Source organism: Vanacampus margaritifer, chromosome 14 (genome assembly GCF_051991255.1).
Source record: "Vanacampus margaritifer isolate UIUO_Vmar chromosome 14, RoL_Vmar_1.0, whole genome shotgun sequence".
Taxonomy (NCBI): Eukaryota; Metazoa; Chordata; class Actinopteri; order Syngnathiformes; family Syngnathidae; genus Vanacampus; species Vanacampus margaritifer.
The window spans coordinates 13,876,377-13,894,948 of NC_135445.1; the positions used below are offsets into that span (position 1 = coordinate 13,876,377).

An 18,572-nucleotide genomic window follows, 5' to 3' on the forward strand; every position below is an offset into this window, starting at 1 on the left:
TTACACAAAGTTTCAATTTTGTTTGCTAGCCACATATTCAAACAAGTCATACTAGTCATGGAGATTGACCACAAATTCATCACATTCTGTTTTATTGCATTTGTTTACACAAAACATTGATGATGTACAGTCTATCAAATAAACTTTTTCATTTCATTGTTGTTGTTTCTCTCATTTTATTTGACAAAAATCAAACAAAAAGTGCTTTACAGGGATTTTTTTCATCTCAATAAATACAAGGACGTTGAGGTTCACGTTGGATCCGCTTCTTTACACGATGGCCGTGGCACTTGCGCACATGATGCACAGACCTTCCCCAACACACATGCATACACACACACACACATGCACATGCACACACAAAAAAAGTCACATCTTACTAGTATGTTCCATTTTTGTCAGTTTTGTACCAATATTGTTTCACTCCAAGCAAACACAGGCATTATTTTATTTCTTTTTTTTTTTGGAAAGGAATGATGAGTTTGACCACCAGTATGCAGTCTGTATAAAGAAACCTGAAATTTAAGAAATACTCAGACTTTGTGCTTTGCGGTCATCCTTCATTTTTAGGCATTGAAACCATTGACACAATCGGCAATTGGAAAGGAGGCCATCCATCACAACGAGGTTTTGTTGCCGTGAGTCTTTTTGTAGGAGTGAATTTCATTTTGGTGGACTTCCAAGGTCTTGTTGCCCACCACTGAGCCACTGTGACAAATCTCTTCCCGTTCATTTGCAGCCCTCCAGAGGCTTCAGTCCTTCTGCTTGAGTCACTTCCACACTTCCAATCTCCTCCCAAGTCACAACCTTTCCGGTTGTACGATGTGCGTATGATCAATCACACCATACACGAGGAGGCGGAATACTTTCTCTCTTCCGAGCCGACTCCTGCTCGACCTCACGGTTGCCACGCGGGCGTCAGTGATTGGAGGTCAAGGGTCAGGGTGCGGGGGTTTGAGGGGTTGTAAAAGGTCGGAGCAGTGGAGGTGCGCTAGCGGCTGAGGGGCAACTGGGGCAGTGACATGGCCTGATGGGGGAGACTCTGGGAGGTCAACACGGAGAAAGGGTGACCTGTACAACACACACATACACACAAAATTGTAAATTTGTGTAAAATGCATGCAAAGAAACAAGTGTTTTATATATATATATATATAGTATTCATTATTTATAGAAATGTGTTTTAAATTGACTTTTATTGTTTATAGATTGACATTGTTTTATAAAAATGTCTTCTTTATCTAATAGTACATTTGCACCATTATTTTAAAGATTAATATTTTTTTATAAAGAAAGTTTTGTATTTTAATTATTATTATTATTAAAAAAATAAAGTGCATTGTCTTTAAATATTCTTTTTTTTTCAGGTCTTGCTTGTTTGTATTATAATTATTATTTTTATATGATGTGTTTTAAATTGACTTTTATTGTTTATGGATTTACATAGTTTTATTTATAAATCATTTTATTTATGAAAATATGTCTTCTTTATCTAATAGTATTTTTGCACAATTATTCTAATCATTCATAATTTAACTTAAGTTTTGTATTTTCATTATTATTATTATTATTAAAATAATAAAGTGCATGATTTTTTGTTTTTTAAATGAATAATAGCTGCAAGTGTAAAATCTTGCATGTTCTTAATTATAATTATTTTATTTTAAGACTCTATAGTATTTTTATTTTAAATAATATTTAAATGTGATTAATATTATTAGAATATTTTATATTAATTTAATAATAATATAAAAAAAATATTATTCACAAAAGGTTTTTTTTACAATCTAAGATTTATGGGTGATTTTTAATAATTAGAATGAAAAAAATCAACCGTATTATATAAAACATTACTGTATCATTTTGTTTTACTGTTTTATTTTGAAAATCCCTCATCATTTGTTTTCATTATAATTCTAACTTCAAGCCAATTGAGATTGAATTTATATTGTATCATTTGTGTATAAAATGAAGTATAATTATTTTAATTATCACAATTATATTATTTAAATATTAAGAAAACAAGCAGAGTCACATCAGTATTTATTTTATTCTAGACTTGTATTATTTGTTCATTGGTTATAATTGTGAAAGTCTTAATCATTCATGCCATGTTATTTGTAAATTGCAAGCAAAAATCAGAAAATCAGACAAGCTCAACGACGTACTGTCGATGTATCCGTGCAGGGCAACCATACGCGCCCGGTCGGGGCTGCCGAAGGGGGAGTAGTGAAGCTCATCGGGCAAGGACGAGGGTATCCTGGACTGGGGGTGACCATGCGGACCCCCGCTGTGCTGGGGCGTGTGCTTTTTGTGTCTTGCTCTGCAGTTTTGAAACCACACCTATGAAGAGTGATGCAACCACGTATTACGTATCGTGCTTCCACAAATCTTGCTGATGATTATGACAGCTGTTTCCATACAAGCATACAGTGTGTGCTCACCTGAATAACTCGCCTGCTGAGACCCGTCATGTCGGCTAGTTTTTGTAATGTTTGGGCATCTGGATTGTTGTCCTGGGCAAACTGGGCCTGCATGATCTGTACAGAAGTGATGTGTTGGTTTAAAGTGGCACTAAGGGACAATTCTAGAAATATTGTTTAAAATATTAGAAAAACATATCACTGTTAATCTTATTGTTTATAATTTAAATAATACTAATCCAATTGTTTATTATACCAATTTATTTATTTATGTATGTATTAATTATAAAATTCAGTATTTGTTTATTTAATGAATGCATTACATTTTATTTAATTATCTAGTGACATAAATTAATAACAAAACTATGGAAATTAATTAATACATTTTAATTTATTGTGATACTAAATTAATGCAACAAATATGACAGGACTCTAGATCATCCAAATGCTTGGTGGGCCGGATTAAAGAAAGAAGCGGACCCTATGTGGCCCCCAGACCATAAGTTGTCAAATTCTTCCATATTTCTGCTTGAATAATAATTATATTAGAGTGAGTCCTATTTATGTCACCTGCAGCTGTTCCGCAGTGAAAGACGTTCGTGCCCTTTTGGCCGGTTTGGGCTGATTATCTTGTTCCGTCGGAACGGCTCCCTCCAATGTGATACCATTGCCTGGAAAAAAAACACACACAATATTATTCAATAAATTTAAAAAAATGTCCCTTTTGCTACATGGTTATAAATCAGAAAGCTTAGGCAATATTACACAATGTTGCTGTTGCGGTTTTGGGCTAATCTGGTTATCATTAGACAGCTATGGCATGGTATAAGTAGGCTACCATTCATTTGGAACTCATCATTTTTCAAAAATGTTGCTAAATATAGAAATATGTCACATTCAAAGCCAAGAGAGAAAAGTTAGACACGGCGTTCTAAATTTTGGGGCATTTGCCATTTTTAAGCATCAACAAATATGCTAGCTTTTACAATAATATAGATTTCATTGGACAAAACTACACCAATGAAAACTATTTTGTCAACTATTTGGCTGACAGAACTTTTTGTGTTAGCCTTGGTTACTCCTGAGTCTGTGGTTTGTGGTATTTTGTGAGATTGACTGTTTTTAGCATCCCGAAACTTTGACCGACTCACCGCTCTCCGCTGCTCGCTTGAGATTCTCCACCATGGTGTCGTAGTGGATCCTGCACAGCACCTTTTCCTCCACCAGGCCGAATTCCTCCCCCGTGGACAGCTGCCTCTTGCACGAGTAGCACGCGAAGCACGCCAAGTGGTACGCGTTGCCTCTGGCGCGCCGCACCCAGTCGCTGGCGTAGATCTGACGCCCGCAGCGGGCGCACTTAGTACCAAACCTACTGTGAGGGACAGAAGAAGAGAACGGCTGAGGTACATTAAACACAACTGGATCCATCCATCCATTGTCTATAGCGTTTGTCCTTTAAATTGAATAGAATGCAAATGGGAATTATTATCCGAATGATTCCTCAACTCAAAGGTGTGAGATTCAAAGCCTGGGTTTCAAGAACCTGTCACATCATTTTATGTGGCCCACTAAAGCAAATCAAATGTGCATATTTCGTGTTTTTTGCTAAGTAAATTGGTTCGTTTCATTTTGGCAGAAAATCTGTAGCAGAATTGCAATTTTTATACACTTCATCGCTTTACTTGATCAGGATTTTGGAGCCAATCACCAAATCACCGATCAGCAAGTAAAAAATAAATAAAATAACCTGATCACAAATCTGATGACAGAACAATCTAGCTAAACAACTTTTTTTAAAATATGTTTTTTTAGAGCAGATACCTATTATTAGTAATCACAGAGGCCGATAACCGATATATGGAGCCGATACTCATTTTCAGTAAAAGGTAAAATATTGGCGGCAAATATAAAATAAAATTAAATAAAACTCAAAATCTAACTTTGAAAAAATGTGTTGCCTGACTACTAACTTTTTTTTTTTATGTCCTTTCACAAACATTGATGTTTTATTTTAAACTTTATGAAAGACTGAGGAAACCTTGGAGGAGGATGTGGCCTACATTAACCCCTTCAGACCCATAGATGATTGCAGTGGACATGACATATTTGCGTCTCTAAACCAATAAAAAGCATAATTTGGATGGCGTCTGTTTCATGATTGGATCTTAACTAACCAATCACAATCGCAAGTTGATTTGCATGATGTTCATGTTAAAAATGTTGCATATAAGCTTGGTAAGTTTACAACACGTTACAGCCATATTATCTTGGCATCTACTATAACAACTAAAAACATGAGATAACACCCCCAAAATGTTTCCATGTTGTTCTTATGTGGGAAAAGAGTCAAATTCAGCACACACACACACAAAAAATGAAAATTTGCCCAGCAGAAAAAAATGGGGGTCTGAAGGCGCTACAAGTCTCCCATTTGAGCTTTGAACGCAAACAAATCAACACCTGTAATTTCATGAGTGATTCCTGAAAACCCTGAAATGACACATACAGTAAGTACACTATGGCATTTTCCCAGAGTTGAAAATGAAAAAAAAAGAGAAATGGATGACATCACTCCCTGTAGCGGCTGTAACCGATAGCAACACTGAGGTCAGGCCACATTATACAGGAAGGATCGCTATAGAGTAGGAGTGGGGATGTTTGAAGGGCACGAGGCCAGCGGATAAGAGTTTTGGAAAGAGAAGGTAAACATTGCGAGGACAACAAATGATTAACGACAGACGCGGCTGAAATGAGGCGTTAATATATGAAATAAACACATGCTGCTTATTGGAAGCGTTCACCTGGTGGTAAATGTGTTTGAGGACAGAAGGAGACAAACACTGTGGTGATGGAGGCAGAGCAGACCCCCGTTTAATGACGCTAACACACTGATTTGTAACATCTTTCATACAAATGTAACATATATGTCTTTTGAAATTTTTAACATGAAAAATAAATGATACGACGGTGTATTATTGTTTGTTTTCATGTAGGCAGCTGTCCTAGCTAGCTGGAATGGCTAACAAGAGAGACTAGCAAGAGAAGCTAGCAAAAGCTAGCAAGAGCAAAGCAGAGGGAGACAAGGGTTGGGAGCCTAAATCATAGGACTAGCGAAGACCACATGCAGGCACCAGCTGTGTAAGATAAGCGGCGGGTGAACCACTGGGTCTGTCACGAGGTGTAACTACCACCAGAGGCTAACTACATTCACAAAATTATTTTCCTTCGGGTATCTGTGGCACAAAGATGGCAGCAAATGTCATAAAATGTACGTTGATGTGATAGAACTTTTTATTTTTTTATTTTTTAAATATATTGTGGGTTTTTAGCATGAATGGATTATTAGTCCACCACTAGATGGTTCTAAATCCCTTGGCTTTAGGGTTATGGCAAGTACCGATGTTCCCATAGAAATCCATCTTGGCATCAGCATAGGACAAAATGGATGAATTTGCTCTAAACTAGTGCTAAACCTTGAATCATGATGGACATTTTGTCTTGTGACGTCATCTCAGAATTGTCAAAATCAATATTTTTGTCCATCATGTTGCCAGTAGGGGTTGTACTGATTAGTTGACTAGTCGACAAGCCTACGTTATTTCTCCCCATTGAAATTCAAAGCTTCAAGTCGACTAACTTTTTAGCATCTCGCCAATTAGCCACTTTACAGAGGGCTTACGACTTGCCAAATCCCTGGCTAACAGGTCAACACATCCTCCATTTGTCTGCGTGGGTCTGAGAGTACAAAAACAAGTTAGTCGCGGATGAGAATAGCAGTCACGCTCGCTAGCTAGCTTTGGCTACTCCGATAGCAGCTAGTCTTACAATCATGCCAGTGCTAAAGTGGGACTGGTGGCACAAAGTGAAGCTCAATCTTCGTTAACAAAATGTTTTGTTCAAAAATACGCAGGCAACTATTAACTATTCATAGCCCAACACTTGTCGCAGTACGGCATCCGTCTGAAATATACTACAGGCTACAATGTACCATTTTACAATGTGGTATGCTATGAAACACAATATGAGGCCAGTCGGCTTATTCATCGTAACGGTGAGTTGTCTTTGTAATCATTTGTCTTTATTTGTTTTTACACCGGTCCATGAAAATACGTCTGCATGAAACTGGTTTTGTATGGAGTAAGATCACGTAAGAGTAATGTTTCGTGTGTTTGCGTGTCAAAAATGTGTGTGTGATTTATTTTCTTGTGAGTACGAATCAAAATTGTGTGTGATTTTTTTTCTTGCGGATACTACTCCTCGGTTGTGAATATGCCTCTGCTGCTGTGGATGAATCCAGAACATACAAATTACGATGACGTCACAGGCAGGTTACAGGGGAAACTAGTGAAGCAGCGATTCCTGCAACTGCGCATGCGGCAAGAAGATTTTTTTTAATTTTAGTTTTTGCATGCGCCGAAGATAGAAGATTGCAAAAATGGTGGACGCGAGCGATTTGGATGGGGCTTCTCACAGCTCAGGTCAAGCGTCATCGCAGCAGGTAACTTTAACAACATCATTATCCAATTTATTTTATAGGAAGGTTTTTTAAATTTTATTTTATTATTATTTTAAATAATAATAATAATAACAATAATAATAATACAATAAAATACCATTTTAAAAAATTGGATACTGACGTAACCTGCTGCATTAAATTGTATTTTATTTTATTGTTTAAAAAAAAAATAATAATAATAATTTCCTATAAAATAAATTGGATTCTGACGTTATTAACGTTACCTGCTGCGATGACGCTTGACCTGAGCTGTGAGAAGCCCCATCCAAACTGCTCGCGTCTGCCATTTTTGCAATCTTCTATTTTCTTGGCGCATGCAAAAAAAAAATAATAATAATACAAATCTTCTTGCCGCATGCCCAGGTAGAGGAACCACGGCTCGACTAGTTTCCCCTGTGACCTGCCTGTGACGTCATCATAATTAGCATGTTCTGGATTCATATCCACAGCAGTGGAGGTGTATTCTCAACCGAGGAGTCGTATCCGCAAGAAAAAAAATCACACACACACATTTTTGACACACGAACACACGAAACATTACTATTATGGATACAAATCGTTTATCATGGATACGCCTTGTTTTTTTTACTGATACACCTTTTTGACAGTGATCTTACTCCATAGTTTTGGACCGCTTTACTGCGCTGAAAAATATAATTGACATTATTGACATCAATTCAACTTTCCTCAATTTATAGTCGACTACAAAAAATATTCGATCGTAATCAAGATAAACAAATAGTACAATAGCGACACGAGACAAATCGTTTATGGGGGACACAAAAGTCAATGCTCATAATATCCGCTACTGCTACTTCAGATAAAACACAAGCAGCAAAGGTCACAAAAAGCAGGGAAAAGCTACGATGGATTATGAGACGTGAAGAGACAAAAGCAAAGTGAAGGAAAGGGTGAATTAGAGATGGGGGTGGGGGTGCGGGGCATTTGCAGTGGGGGAAGTACAAGGGCCGCCACTTGAGTGGGTTTTGGCAGAGAACCAGCCCACTCAAGTCCACTCTGTCTGGGATGAAAGCCCACTGTTGTGCCCTGAATCCTCACAAGCGTGTTCTCCTCCTCTTTTTGGTGCGCCATCCATCCATACATGGAACTATATTAGTCTATTTATAGGCGAGCATAGCATGAATGGAGGTCGCACTCACTTCCTGAGTGGTGGAAGTCTCATGATATTATTGCCATATGTGACACACAATTGAAATAAATGACAAGTCTAAATTGGCCATAGGTGTGAATGTGAGTGTTTTTTTTTTGATGTCTATATGTAACCTGCTTTTCGTTCAAAGTTAACTGAAAAAGGCCCCAGCTCACCCGTAGGAAATGGAGCAACTTATTGAACTCCAGTTATAGAAGGCATGTATAACAATTTAAAAAATTTAAATATAAAACTACCGCCTGGTTAAAAAAAAAAAGATGATACTTGTGGGAGTTTTTTTATTACAGGTCCTGACCATGTAAAGTGGAGGAAAAAACACACCCTGGCATCTACCTGAACAACATCCATAAAGGTTTCAGAATGACCATGGAAATAATGTTGTTATAGTCAAACTAAATTTAAAGATCAAATATTATTATTATTATTATTATTATTATTATTATTATTATTATTATTATTATTATTATTATTATTATTATTTACATTATACAGGCTATAGTTATAGTTTTACTTTTTTTTTTTTTATGTACAAACAGTAATTTCTGTGTATTCCAGCGTGTTTGTGGCCGGAATTTGATGCTTGTGTAGGTGGACATGGAGGTTCAGTAAATTAATGCAATGGGGTCACTTGATGTCTCATAAAATATAAGTCATCAGTAATGGGACATTGTGTTGCAGAAGGTCTCATTTGAGAATGTAAACAATTGTAGATTTATAGAAATACAGTAAAGTGTTGCACATTGCTATGTATCTGTTTATTGATAATTATCGTGAGAACTCATTTACATTCTTCACGTAGATGAATATCATGAATAATTGAAGGTAATTTGAGCAAATTTGTAATTTCAGAAGTGTGTATCAAACAGGTAGGCCTTCACATAATTCGGTATCTCTCAATTTCTAAAAGATGTTGACCCCTGAGGATCATGGATATGGGTCATATGGAAAAATACATTTAAATCAGATATAGATGGGAATTGGCCACTTGGACCTGTAGTATAAAATCAGCTTCAGGGTGCTGTATGTTGAGAGTAAATAAATACAGAGAATACACATCATATTAAAAAGTCAAACCTACCATTAACTGCAGATTATTAATATAGTTTTGTTTCAATAGTGTTCTGTGATAAATAATGGAATATATTGTACTTAAACTTCCCACCCAATCTGACAATCCAATAACGTCCATATAAAACTATCAAAAAAATAAATTCCACTATTCAATCCGGTCATGATAACGAGCCTCTTGTGGTGTCTTTGGAATACATTGAGCCAGTTTGCCAAAGTTGGTACTGATATAGTCCAACCAAGTCATGCTGGAGACAAATGGACTTTGTGGTTTATACTGTAGTGCACTGGCGTATCGTTACAGATTGTTATGGCAAGCTCCCCTCTTGCTATACAGTAAAAAGCAAAACATTGTGGGACTGAGCTACTAATCTAGCATGACAGCTTGTCAGCTCGATACTCTGTAGACAAAACCCAGAGAACGCTGCAAATCATCACTCATTTCAAGGCTCCCGCCTCCTCTATCTTCATCTCCTTACCCCCTTATATATATATGTATATATTTTTCTTTTTACTAATTCTGCAACAAGATCTCGAGGTTGAGTTTGGATTAGTGTTAACACCCTCTATCAAGCATCAAGTACAGAAATACACTGTAAAATGACAAAAAACAGAGTAATTATTATTTTTTTATTTTTTATTTTTGAATTTATTATTATTATTTTGGTGAGTACTCCATAATAACCTCTGTCAGATTGATCACATTGGATGTCTAGCATTTGCTTCTTCTTTTTTTTTTTTTTATAGCATGTGGTTTTGTATCAAGTCTACAAAGGAAGGAGATCTATAAATAATCATTTCAATCATGCGCAATATCCAGCATTAATGCAGTAAGTGTCGAATAATTGAGTCTTTGTGTGACAGATGTCGTATTATCATTTTTGATTAATTCCGTCCTCTAAAAGAAAAACATGCAATTCTGCATGCGGCTGGTTGCTATGGAAACCTAATCACCTAACCAGAGGTGGGTTGATGAGTAATTACGGCGACAATTCAGCCACACACACGCACACGTTTCGCTTAACAAAGCTCACTCCGGGTACAGTACGAGCACCCTGATGTGCTGCTGATTGGAACAGCGATGAGACTTCCTGTGTGTGTGTGTGTGTGTGTGTGTAAGATCCCAAGGCCTGAAATCTAGGTTTCAGTGGCACAGCAAGGGCTCTCTCTGTCCTGCACTTCTATCCCAACATACACACAAATTTACTGCACCTACCCCATCTCAACCGAAACACACACACCTACACACACTCATCGACGGAAACCCACTCTGATTTCCCGCTATTACTTCCTATTAAAGCAGCTGTCAGTCCAAAGCCAGATGAGAGAGTGACATAGATGAGAAAACATCGTTTTGAAAATGGTCCAAAAGAATCTGGACACATCACCACTGTTTAAAGTAAAAAAACAAACAAAAAAAACCTCTTCTATATACAGAAGTAACCATCATCACACATCTGCTTTTTGATAAAATTGCCTATTTTCATTCCTGATATTCACAGTGACTTCCAAAGAAATGATAACCAAAACATATAATTATGCAAATGAGCACCGACCTTCAGCTATTGTCAAACATTAGAATTCCCATCATAAGGGAAAAAAACCTGTCAGAATAGTGTACACATACGATCAACTGATAGCTAGATTAGATTAGATTAGATTAGATTAGATTAGATTAGATTAGATTAGATTAGATTAGATTAGATTAGATTAGATTAGATTAGATTAGATAAATCATCAAATTTATATAGTTCTTATTTGGACACGCTAAAACGCTTTACACAGCAGAGAATATAAATGACAACAGGAAAAATAGTAAAAAACGACAAGATTAAGTAAAGGCCAGTTTGATTTCATTAGATTAGATTTGATCCAAACTACTTCAAATTAGTAAGTAATAGTTACTTTAAAGGGGAAGCCAACACAAACATTTTCCTATACAGCCCCACTAGTCTAAACATATTCTAATTAATATTGCGTTTGTGGAGCAGAAGCACAGCACCAAAATCCACCCTTTTTTGTCCATGTCAGGGGGCGGCCATTTTGACACTTGCTGTTGACTGAAAATGACATCACAGTTAGTCAGGGCTCGGGTAACGACCAATCACGGCTCAGATTGTGAATGCACACACTGATCTGAATATATGACAGTTCCTAAAACTCCAATATTAGATTAAGCAGAGGCATTTTTGTTGAATTACAGTTAGAATTCTTTAATAAAAATATACAACTTTCCTCCTGTAAACATCATTAAGCATGTAATTTATACATGTATTTAAGGCAAGTTGTAAAATGTCTGAAGTCCTCTTGTCTATGTTTAACAAATTTAAAACATCATAAATCATGCTGTTTCTGCTAAGTAGTGTTTCAAAAGGTTTCCGCAATTTCGATAGTGTTGATGTATAGGTTCGTATCCTGAGCAACGTTTCTTGGGAGGAGCAATATGGTGGCCTCGCGGCTTCAAAAGTCTTGGCCTATCCAGGCTATCCAGTCATATATTCAGATCAGTGATGCCACATGACCAAACTCAAAACAGGTGAGCCGTGATTGGTTGTTCCTTGAGCCCTGAGCAACTGTGATGGCATTTTCAGTTGACAGCAAGTGTCAAAATGGCCGCCAACTGAGATAGATAAAAATGGGTGGATTCAGTTTTTACTAATTACAAATTAATTAAATTAAAAATAAAAAAAATTAAAAATCACACTTTCAAACAAAAAAAAATCAAAAATAGAAAGCAGGTTAATATTGAGCTATATTTCTTATTGTTTTTAGCTTATTCTACTGCCTCATGGTGAGGCATGCAGTCCCACTGAAGTAACCAAAATGGCTCCTTAGCCTTGGAGTTAAGTATGTGGCTCCAAAAAGGTGTGTATGTGTGTGTTCGTGTTTCTGCAATACTGAATCTGACGTGATACCATTACATATTTCAAATACACGATTTTATTAACCAACTCAGATTACTGTGCTGCCCTCACACTTGGTGCGTAACATTAGGCCTGTTAGATCATTTGACCGGCCTGCCATGCAATTTTAAGAACATCTAAAGCTATTTGAAAAATCCCCAAAACTTTTTACCCACAAATGATCATCTATAGCGGCATCATATTTTTTTTTGTATGACCCTCAAAAGACTTTATATAATGGGGGAAAAAAGATTACAGTCACTGCCAAGCTGCCAATAATTGAGTTAACGGATTTACTATACAGTTCATTGGTGATGATGGCATAACATCAGGCCATGTGACAGCCATTTGTACCTTTCCTCAAGGCGCTCGCATACACTTAACGTCTATTTTACATATTTAATAATGGCTCACAGTCTGGGGAGCCGTTTGGGGGCGCGAGGGGTGACCGCCGAGGGGGCGTTTAAACGGAAAAGGGTCAGCTCGAGTATTAGTACGAACCTGGCAGAGCAAACAGAAATGTGTGTTGTGAAAATAATAAAAAGCAAATGATTGACAGCTGCTGGACGTGCATAAATAAACACAGACCCCAGGGTGTGTTTGTGTGGCTGCGTCAAGCCAGGTGATATACAGTACATGTGTGCATTTCTTTACACATAGTAGACCGGGTGTATTGAAGGGCGAACGTGTTTGTTAGTTTGGGATAAGAATCACATTCAGATCACCCAAAAAAAAAAAAAAAGGTGCTGACCAGGCACTCGGGGCGGTCTAATTGCTGGTCTGAGGTCTGGGGTGGAGGATAGCTAATTGCTGGTGATTATAAACCTCGGCCGTGGGTTTGTGTCAGGTTTCGATCACACGCTGACATTTGTGTCCTGACGTGTGGATTTTCAGGCCAAAACACAAACTAATGATTCTCAAAGTTCGCCAAGGAATCACTGCATGCTTAAGTACAGTTCAGTTGTGTTTAACTTTTGAGTACATTTGCATTTAATCTTTAAATTACAGATTTGATATAATTTGCTTGTGGAATCCAATTGAATGGAATCATATTTTTATTTTCCTATGTTTAAGGACAGTGTTCATGCTCAAACTGTGCCTTAAAATATTACTAAATGTACCTTTCAGGAATCAAATAATAAAGAATATGGCCTTGCTTTTGATGAGTATATAGGACCACTACTCTACTATTTAATTTTGGTTCTGATTGTGGTAATGGTGGCCGAGCATTTCTTCACTGTAAATGCCATAACCTCAGCATAAACTAATAACAACAGCATGCAAAAAAAAATAAAAAAATGTGAAGAAATTGTAAGACTTCTTGATAATTAATAAAACAACTTCAACTATCTTACGCCACCCAATAAAAAAATCATTCACGGCCACCATTTTGGCTCCTGACCTTTAGGTTTCCTGCCAATACATGCATACACACACTGTCCAGCTCTACACGTTTACATGTAGCACATGCAGCACATTCGATAAAGCGTGTGATGTAAACTGTCAATGGCAAACAGTAGAAATCCACAGTCTTGCTCTCACAATTGGAAGCACTCATCCTCCTCCTCATCCTCCTCCAAGATGAAGAAATGACAACACCCTGTGTTTGTCCCTGACTGTGATTGCATCATACATGCATTTGGGCGGTTTCTGTATCCTTGATGATTTTATGCAAGTAAAAGAAAAACTGCAAAAATATATAATTGATTTCATGCTAGTATGTCTGAGACATTTATTGTTGGATTTAATAAAGCGGTTTTATTTGACAAAAGTTACTTGTTGATTGTAGCGCTAACAGCTGACGACAGCTGTGGCCTGGCTTTGATTTTGTTTTTGCTTGATGGCTGAATGAAGCAAAACCATGTAAACAAGAAAACAATCTTTGTTTTCCTGCCTCTGCAATGCTGTCTTGAAATCATTGCAAAACTTCAGCTAAGTCATATTGCAACGTTTATATCATTAGTTTACAAATAGGTCTGCATCTGCATGCAACATACTCAAGAAAGTGAGTATATGTGTATTTTAGTATTGTATTCATAGATAGAAATACTAGTAATATATAATATTACGATAATTATTATGTTTTCATAATTTTGACACGTGTTTTACTCACAATTTAATTTCATTTTAAATCAACTATTTTTAACAAAATGAATATTGGCCCAAACTAAAGCTATATTATTCATTGTTGCTAAACAAACTAGGTTGCTAATAGTCAATAATAATGAACGAGTAAATATTACACAATAATATCAAAATAAACAAAAGCAACAATGATTCGTTAAGGTATAGTATATAGGTATAGTATTATGAATATTATTTTTATTTTGAAAATGAACAATTCGAACGGCAGCGTTTCAAAGCACACGTGAGATAAAAATGCCCCCCCCCCCACCCTGTCCCATGCAAGGCAATTTTCTTTGAGTCTGCAGAGAGGAAACTCGCAGTTAAAGCGTGTGCGAGTGTTTGATGACATGAGAGGAGAGGAGGTGGTGTTTTGCAAATAAAATCGTATAGTAAACTTACCCTACCTGAAATAATCCATTTTACAGAAGATCTCCTTGTTTTTGATGTAGCAGCTACTGTGCTGACGTAACGACGTCCGGCACACCGAACATTCCAGACAGCGCACGTGCCAAATCAGGTTGTTTACCTGCGCATGCGCACACACACAAACAAATATACGCGAACTTAAGTTTAATGACATGATCAAACTATAAGTAATAATAATAAAAATAAGAGGATCGAATGTATCTCTATTTTGAATATTCCAATATATGTGGACACCATTTTGTATTGTATTGTAAATAGCTAATCGTTTGGTCTAAATGATTTATTATTGTCGAACTTGTTGGGAAATTCACATTAATATCTCTGCCACAACATTTATCAAAGAAGAGCAGGCATTATACTCGGATTGGCAACAAAATAAATAAGAAGGGCCATTTGTTTTACCTGGATCAGAGTAAAATAACGTTGAAAAATGTATTTTTCATTAAAAAAAAAAAATTTTAAACGGCTGGCAACATTTTTTTTTAATACGTGAGAATAAATATCAACCGCCAAAATGAGTAAAAGTCAAGGTCAAAATCCGTGGCAAAATAAATCAGGCTCATGTCTATGATGCAGCTCAGAAAATAAATCGAAAACGTCGTCTTTCAAAAATAACAATGGCGCCGAATTAAACTCATGGCTGCATTTTAAAAACTTAATTACAAATTATTACAATTTTTTTTAATTGTTTAATTTTAAAATAATCTTGCTGGATAAAATCTAGCAGCACGATTTAAACGCAATGCCCTTTTAAAGTATTGCAACTCATACGTAAATGTAATTTATTAAACTGATTCTAACCCGTAATAATAGTTTTTTCTTATCATGTTTTCAATTTTTTTCAATAATGCCATGCGCAGAACATGTTTTAAATGTTTATCTAATGTAGTTTTAAATTTACTTATATACATTTAAAAAAAAAAGCATTTTTCATCAGGTTTGATTTGTGTCATGATACACTTTCCCGCCACATAAAATTGTTTAGGTTAAAAAGGAAAAGAAAATGGAAATTTGACAGACCGTTTTGACAGGCTTTTTAAAAGACTAATAATAATAATAATAATAATAATAATAATAATAATAATAATAATAATAATAATAATAATAATAATAATAATAATAATAATAAAGTATATTTGTGACTGGATTCTCCATACACTCCTCGACTACATGTTGAAATGTCACGATGAACAAAACAAATATTTTCTCATTTGCCTGGTCGGTTAACATTTTAAAGCGAAAACGGTCGCCATGTTTGTAGTTTCGTTGTGGCCTTCACTGGAGTGCGCTCACCTTGAGCAGGTAACGATCCAGGATCTCCAGGCCGCAGCTGGCGCACACGTTCTTCCCCGTGGAGGGCACCGGGCTGGTGGTGGAGGTGGGCGAGCACACGGAGGGCGTGGACGGCGTGCTCGGGGACGAGCGTGTGTCCTCCCGCTCCATGTTGGACCGCTGGGACTCCGCGTCCGATTGAGACTGCGTGAGGGGAGGAGGGTTGGTGGTGGTGGTGATGGGGGGCATTCACGAATCAGAACCGAGTGTCACACACGAGCACAGACGCACACACACGCGCGCACACACACACGCTTGTTTCCACTGAACTATATAGCTTTCGCACGTCTGGGTCACGTGAACAAAATTAATAAAAACATGCAGAAGGATGTGATATTTTTCACGTTTAATTAATGCCAAAATTACTGAAAGACAAAACAAAAACGTTTTATTTTTTTATTTTTTTAAATCGGTGTTATGTAGGCCTGTTATTCTGTAAGCTGCTATATTACTTTGTTTGTTTTATAATTTTAGTATATTATTGTTATACAATTATTATACACTATATTGTTGTTTAATTAAATTATGCATTTGTATTATTTTAAACTACTTTTTTTTTAACCTAATAGTTCAGGAACAGAAGGCATTGGTCCATGGGCCGATTAGTACGTAATTATAAAAATATAAAACTTTTTTTTTTTTAAAAAAAAAAAACAACAACGCTAAAATAGGCCTTTCTCCCATACAAGTGCTTTTAACGTTCAATAATAAAAATGGTTGCATCGTGGTCTTCGGAAAGTCACCACTTAATCATATTAGCCTATTTCATAATTCATTCATTTTGAAATGTATTTCAATGTAAATATATTGTGACTTTCCGCACACTGTGTTTTCGTCATTATTCAAAAGCGTTCCCTGCGCAGCCCTCCCTTAATATATAAAGAGTATGGTCTTACCATTTGCGTGTGTTTGGAGTCCACGCTGCAGCCCGCAGCACTCTGGCGCTCACTGCAGATCACCTACAACACAAAACAAAACGACATCTTCATCATGCACCTTTCCACGTACACGGCTGTCATCCTTCGTGTGGTAAATCAACCAGTGGGAACGAGCTGTTTTATACACTCGCTTTAATAAACTCCCAAGCACACTCCCCCCCTCCCCCCCCCCTTGGCAACAAAAAGACACCTTTAAAATGAAGCTATCTCAAATTGGCTTTCCGGAATAATAGCGTTTTTTCCTTGCAATCCAGGACACGCGTGGAGATTAGAGCAGGGGGAAGGGGGGAGGGTGGGGGGAGCAAACTACCTGTAATTACAAATAGCTGGTGGATAAGAGGTTGCACAAGTGTCAATTTCATGTGTCAATCAAGGAGGCAAGCGACGGGTCGCGCAAAGAGTTGCAAATGTGATTTCTCTTCTTCCCTCGACACTTAACAACTTGTAATTAAAACCCTATTCTTATTTTTTCTAAGTGTTGACGTGTGCAGCAGCGAGTTGGCTTGTTTGTGACATTAGAATGCATAATACAAAAATAAAAAAAACAATCAAATGTAAAAAAAAAAAAAAATAGAAGAAAAAAATAATAACTTTAACAAACACAGACAATGATTGGCCTTACCTGCTTCGTAGTGGACAGAACCGTGTTGCCCTCTGACAGAGGGGACAAAACTTCATTTTTCCAGTACATGAATCCCCGAAGCCTCACAGCGGTGCAGTCAAGCCGGGGATAAGTCGTCGATGAGCGGCCAGCTGAGCTTCTACCATCCGATGCTGCACGGAACGCGCCTCTCCGCTTTTTTGTTTGTTTTGGTTTTGTTTCGATAGCTCCTTTCTTCAACAACGTCGTTTCGCCCGATGCTCCTCTTGTGTGGTGATGCAAAAATTGCGTTTGTCTAGTCTAGCCTTGTAGTAATGCATGCATGTGCGCATATGCACACCCTCCCCTTCTGCACTGTACCCCTGCTGTCTTCCCTCACTGTTGTGACTTTACAGGAAGTGGAACTTGCACGCAGCTTCTTATTCCTCCACGCAAACGCTTTCCAAGGTGCAGAGGAGAGGGTGGGGAGGCAGCAAAGAAGAAAGTTATATATGCCATGTGGCCTGCCTCTCTTTGGGAGGGGGGGGGGGAGAGGAGGGTGCAGGCATGCAGATTTGCATAGCTCAAGATTTACTGCAGAAAAACAAGATATTGAAAATGACAGAGAAGTAGACACTAAAAGCAATACGTACTCGCCTATAATACACATTTTAATTGTTTGTTTTGAGTCGGACGCGTGAGAATTTAATCAATTGCCAAATTATGACAGACGTGCTGGACCGGACAACAATTTAGTACACAAAATGTAAACGTCAAACATTTTGGCAGCAACAAAGGTGACAATATTTGGAATGATTCTTAAAGCAAAATTAAAACGACGTGATTGCGAGCCCACACACGTTTACGTTGTCCCCCAAAATACACACCCAATTATCGTTAGCTAAATTCAGCCTTTAATTCTATAGGCTCATCCGTGTGACATTTAATTTAGAGACAGACATATGATTGCCAGCAATTTAACGCACAAAAGACGTAAAAAAGGTCTTTTTGTGCAAACCAGCTACCATTTAAGCACTACAAACGCGCTATCTTCGTTGCAATTTGTAGCCTATAGTCATATATGCACG

The 18,572-nt window shown here is 37.2% G+C and overlaps 1 protein-coding gene across 1 annotated transcript; it reads right to left on the minus strand.

Annotated features, from left to right (window-relative positions):
- Positions 1-75: 75 nt before the first annotated feature.
- lhx6a (LIM homeobox 6a) lies at positions 76-17,943 on the minus strand. The gene is made up of 9 exons (XM_077542301.1): positions 17,527-17,943; positions 16,863-16,925; positions 15,928-16,110; positions 14,613-14,734; positions 3,575-3,795; positions 2,994-3,094; positions 2,445-2,540; positions 2,169-2,343; positions 76-1,071 (listed from the first exon to the last, which is right to left on the minus strand). Exons 1-9 carry the CDS (start codon positions 17,593-17,595, stop codon positions 992-994), a joined length of 1,110 nt encoding a protein of 369 aa, XP_077398427.1. The 5' UTR covers positions 17,596-17,943; the 3' UTR covers positions 76-991.
- Positions 17,944-18,572: the final 629 nt, after the last annotated feature.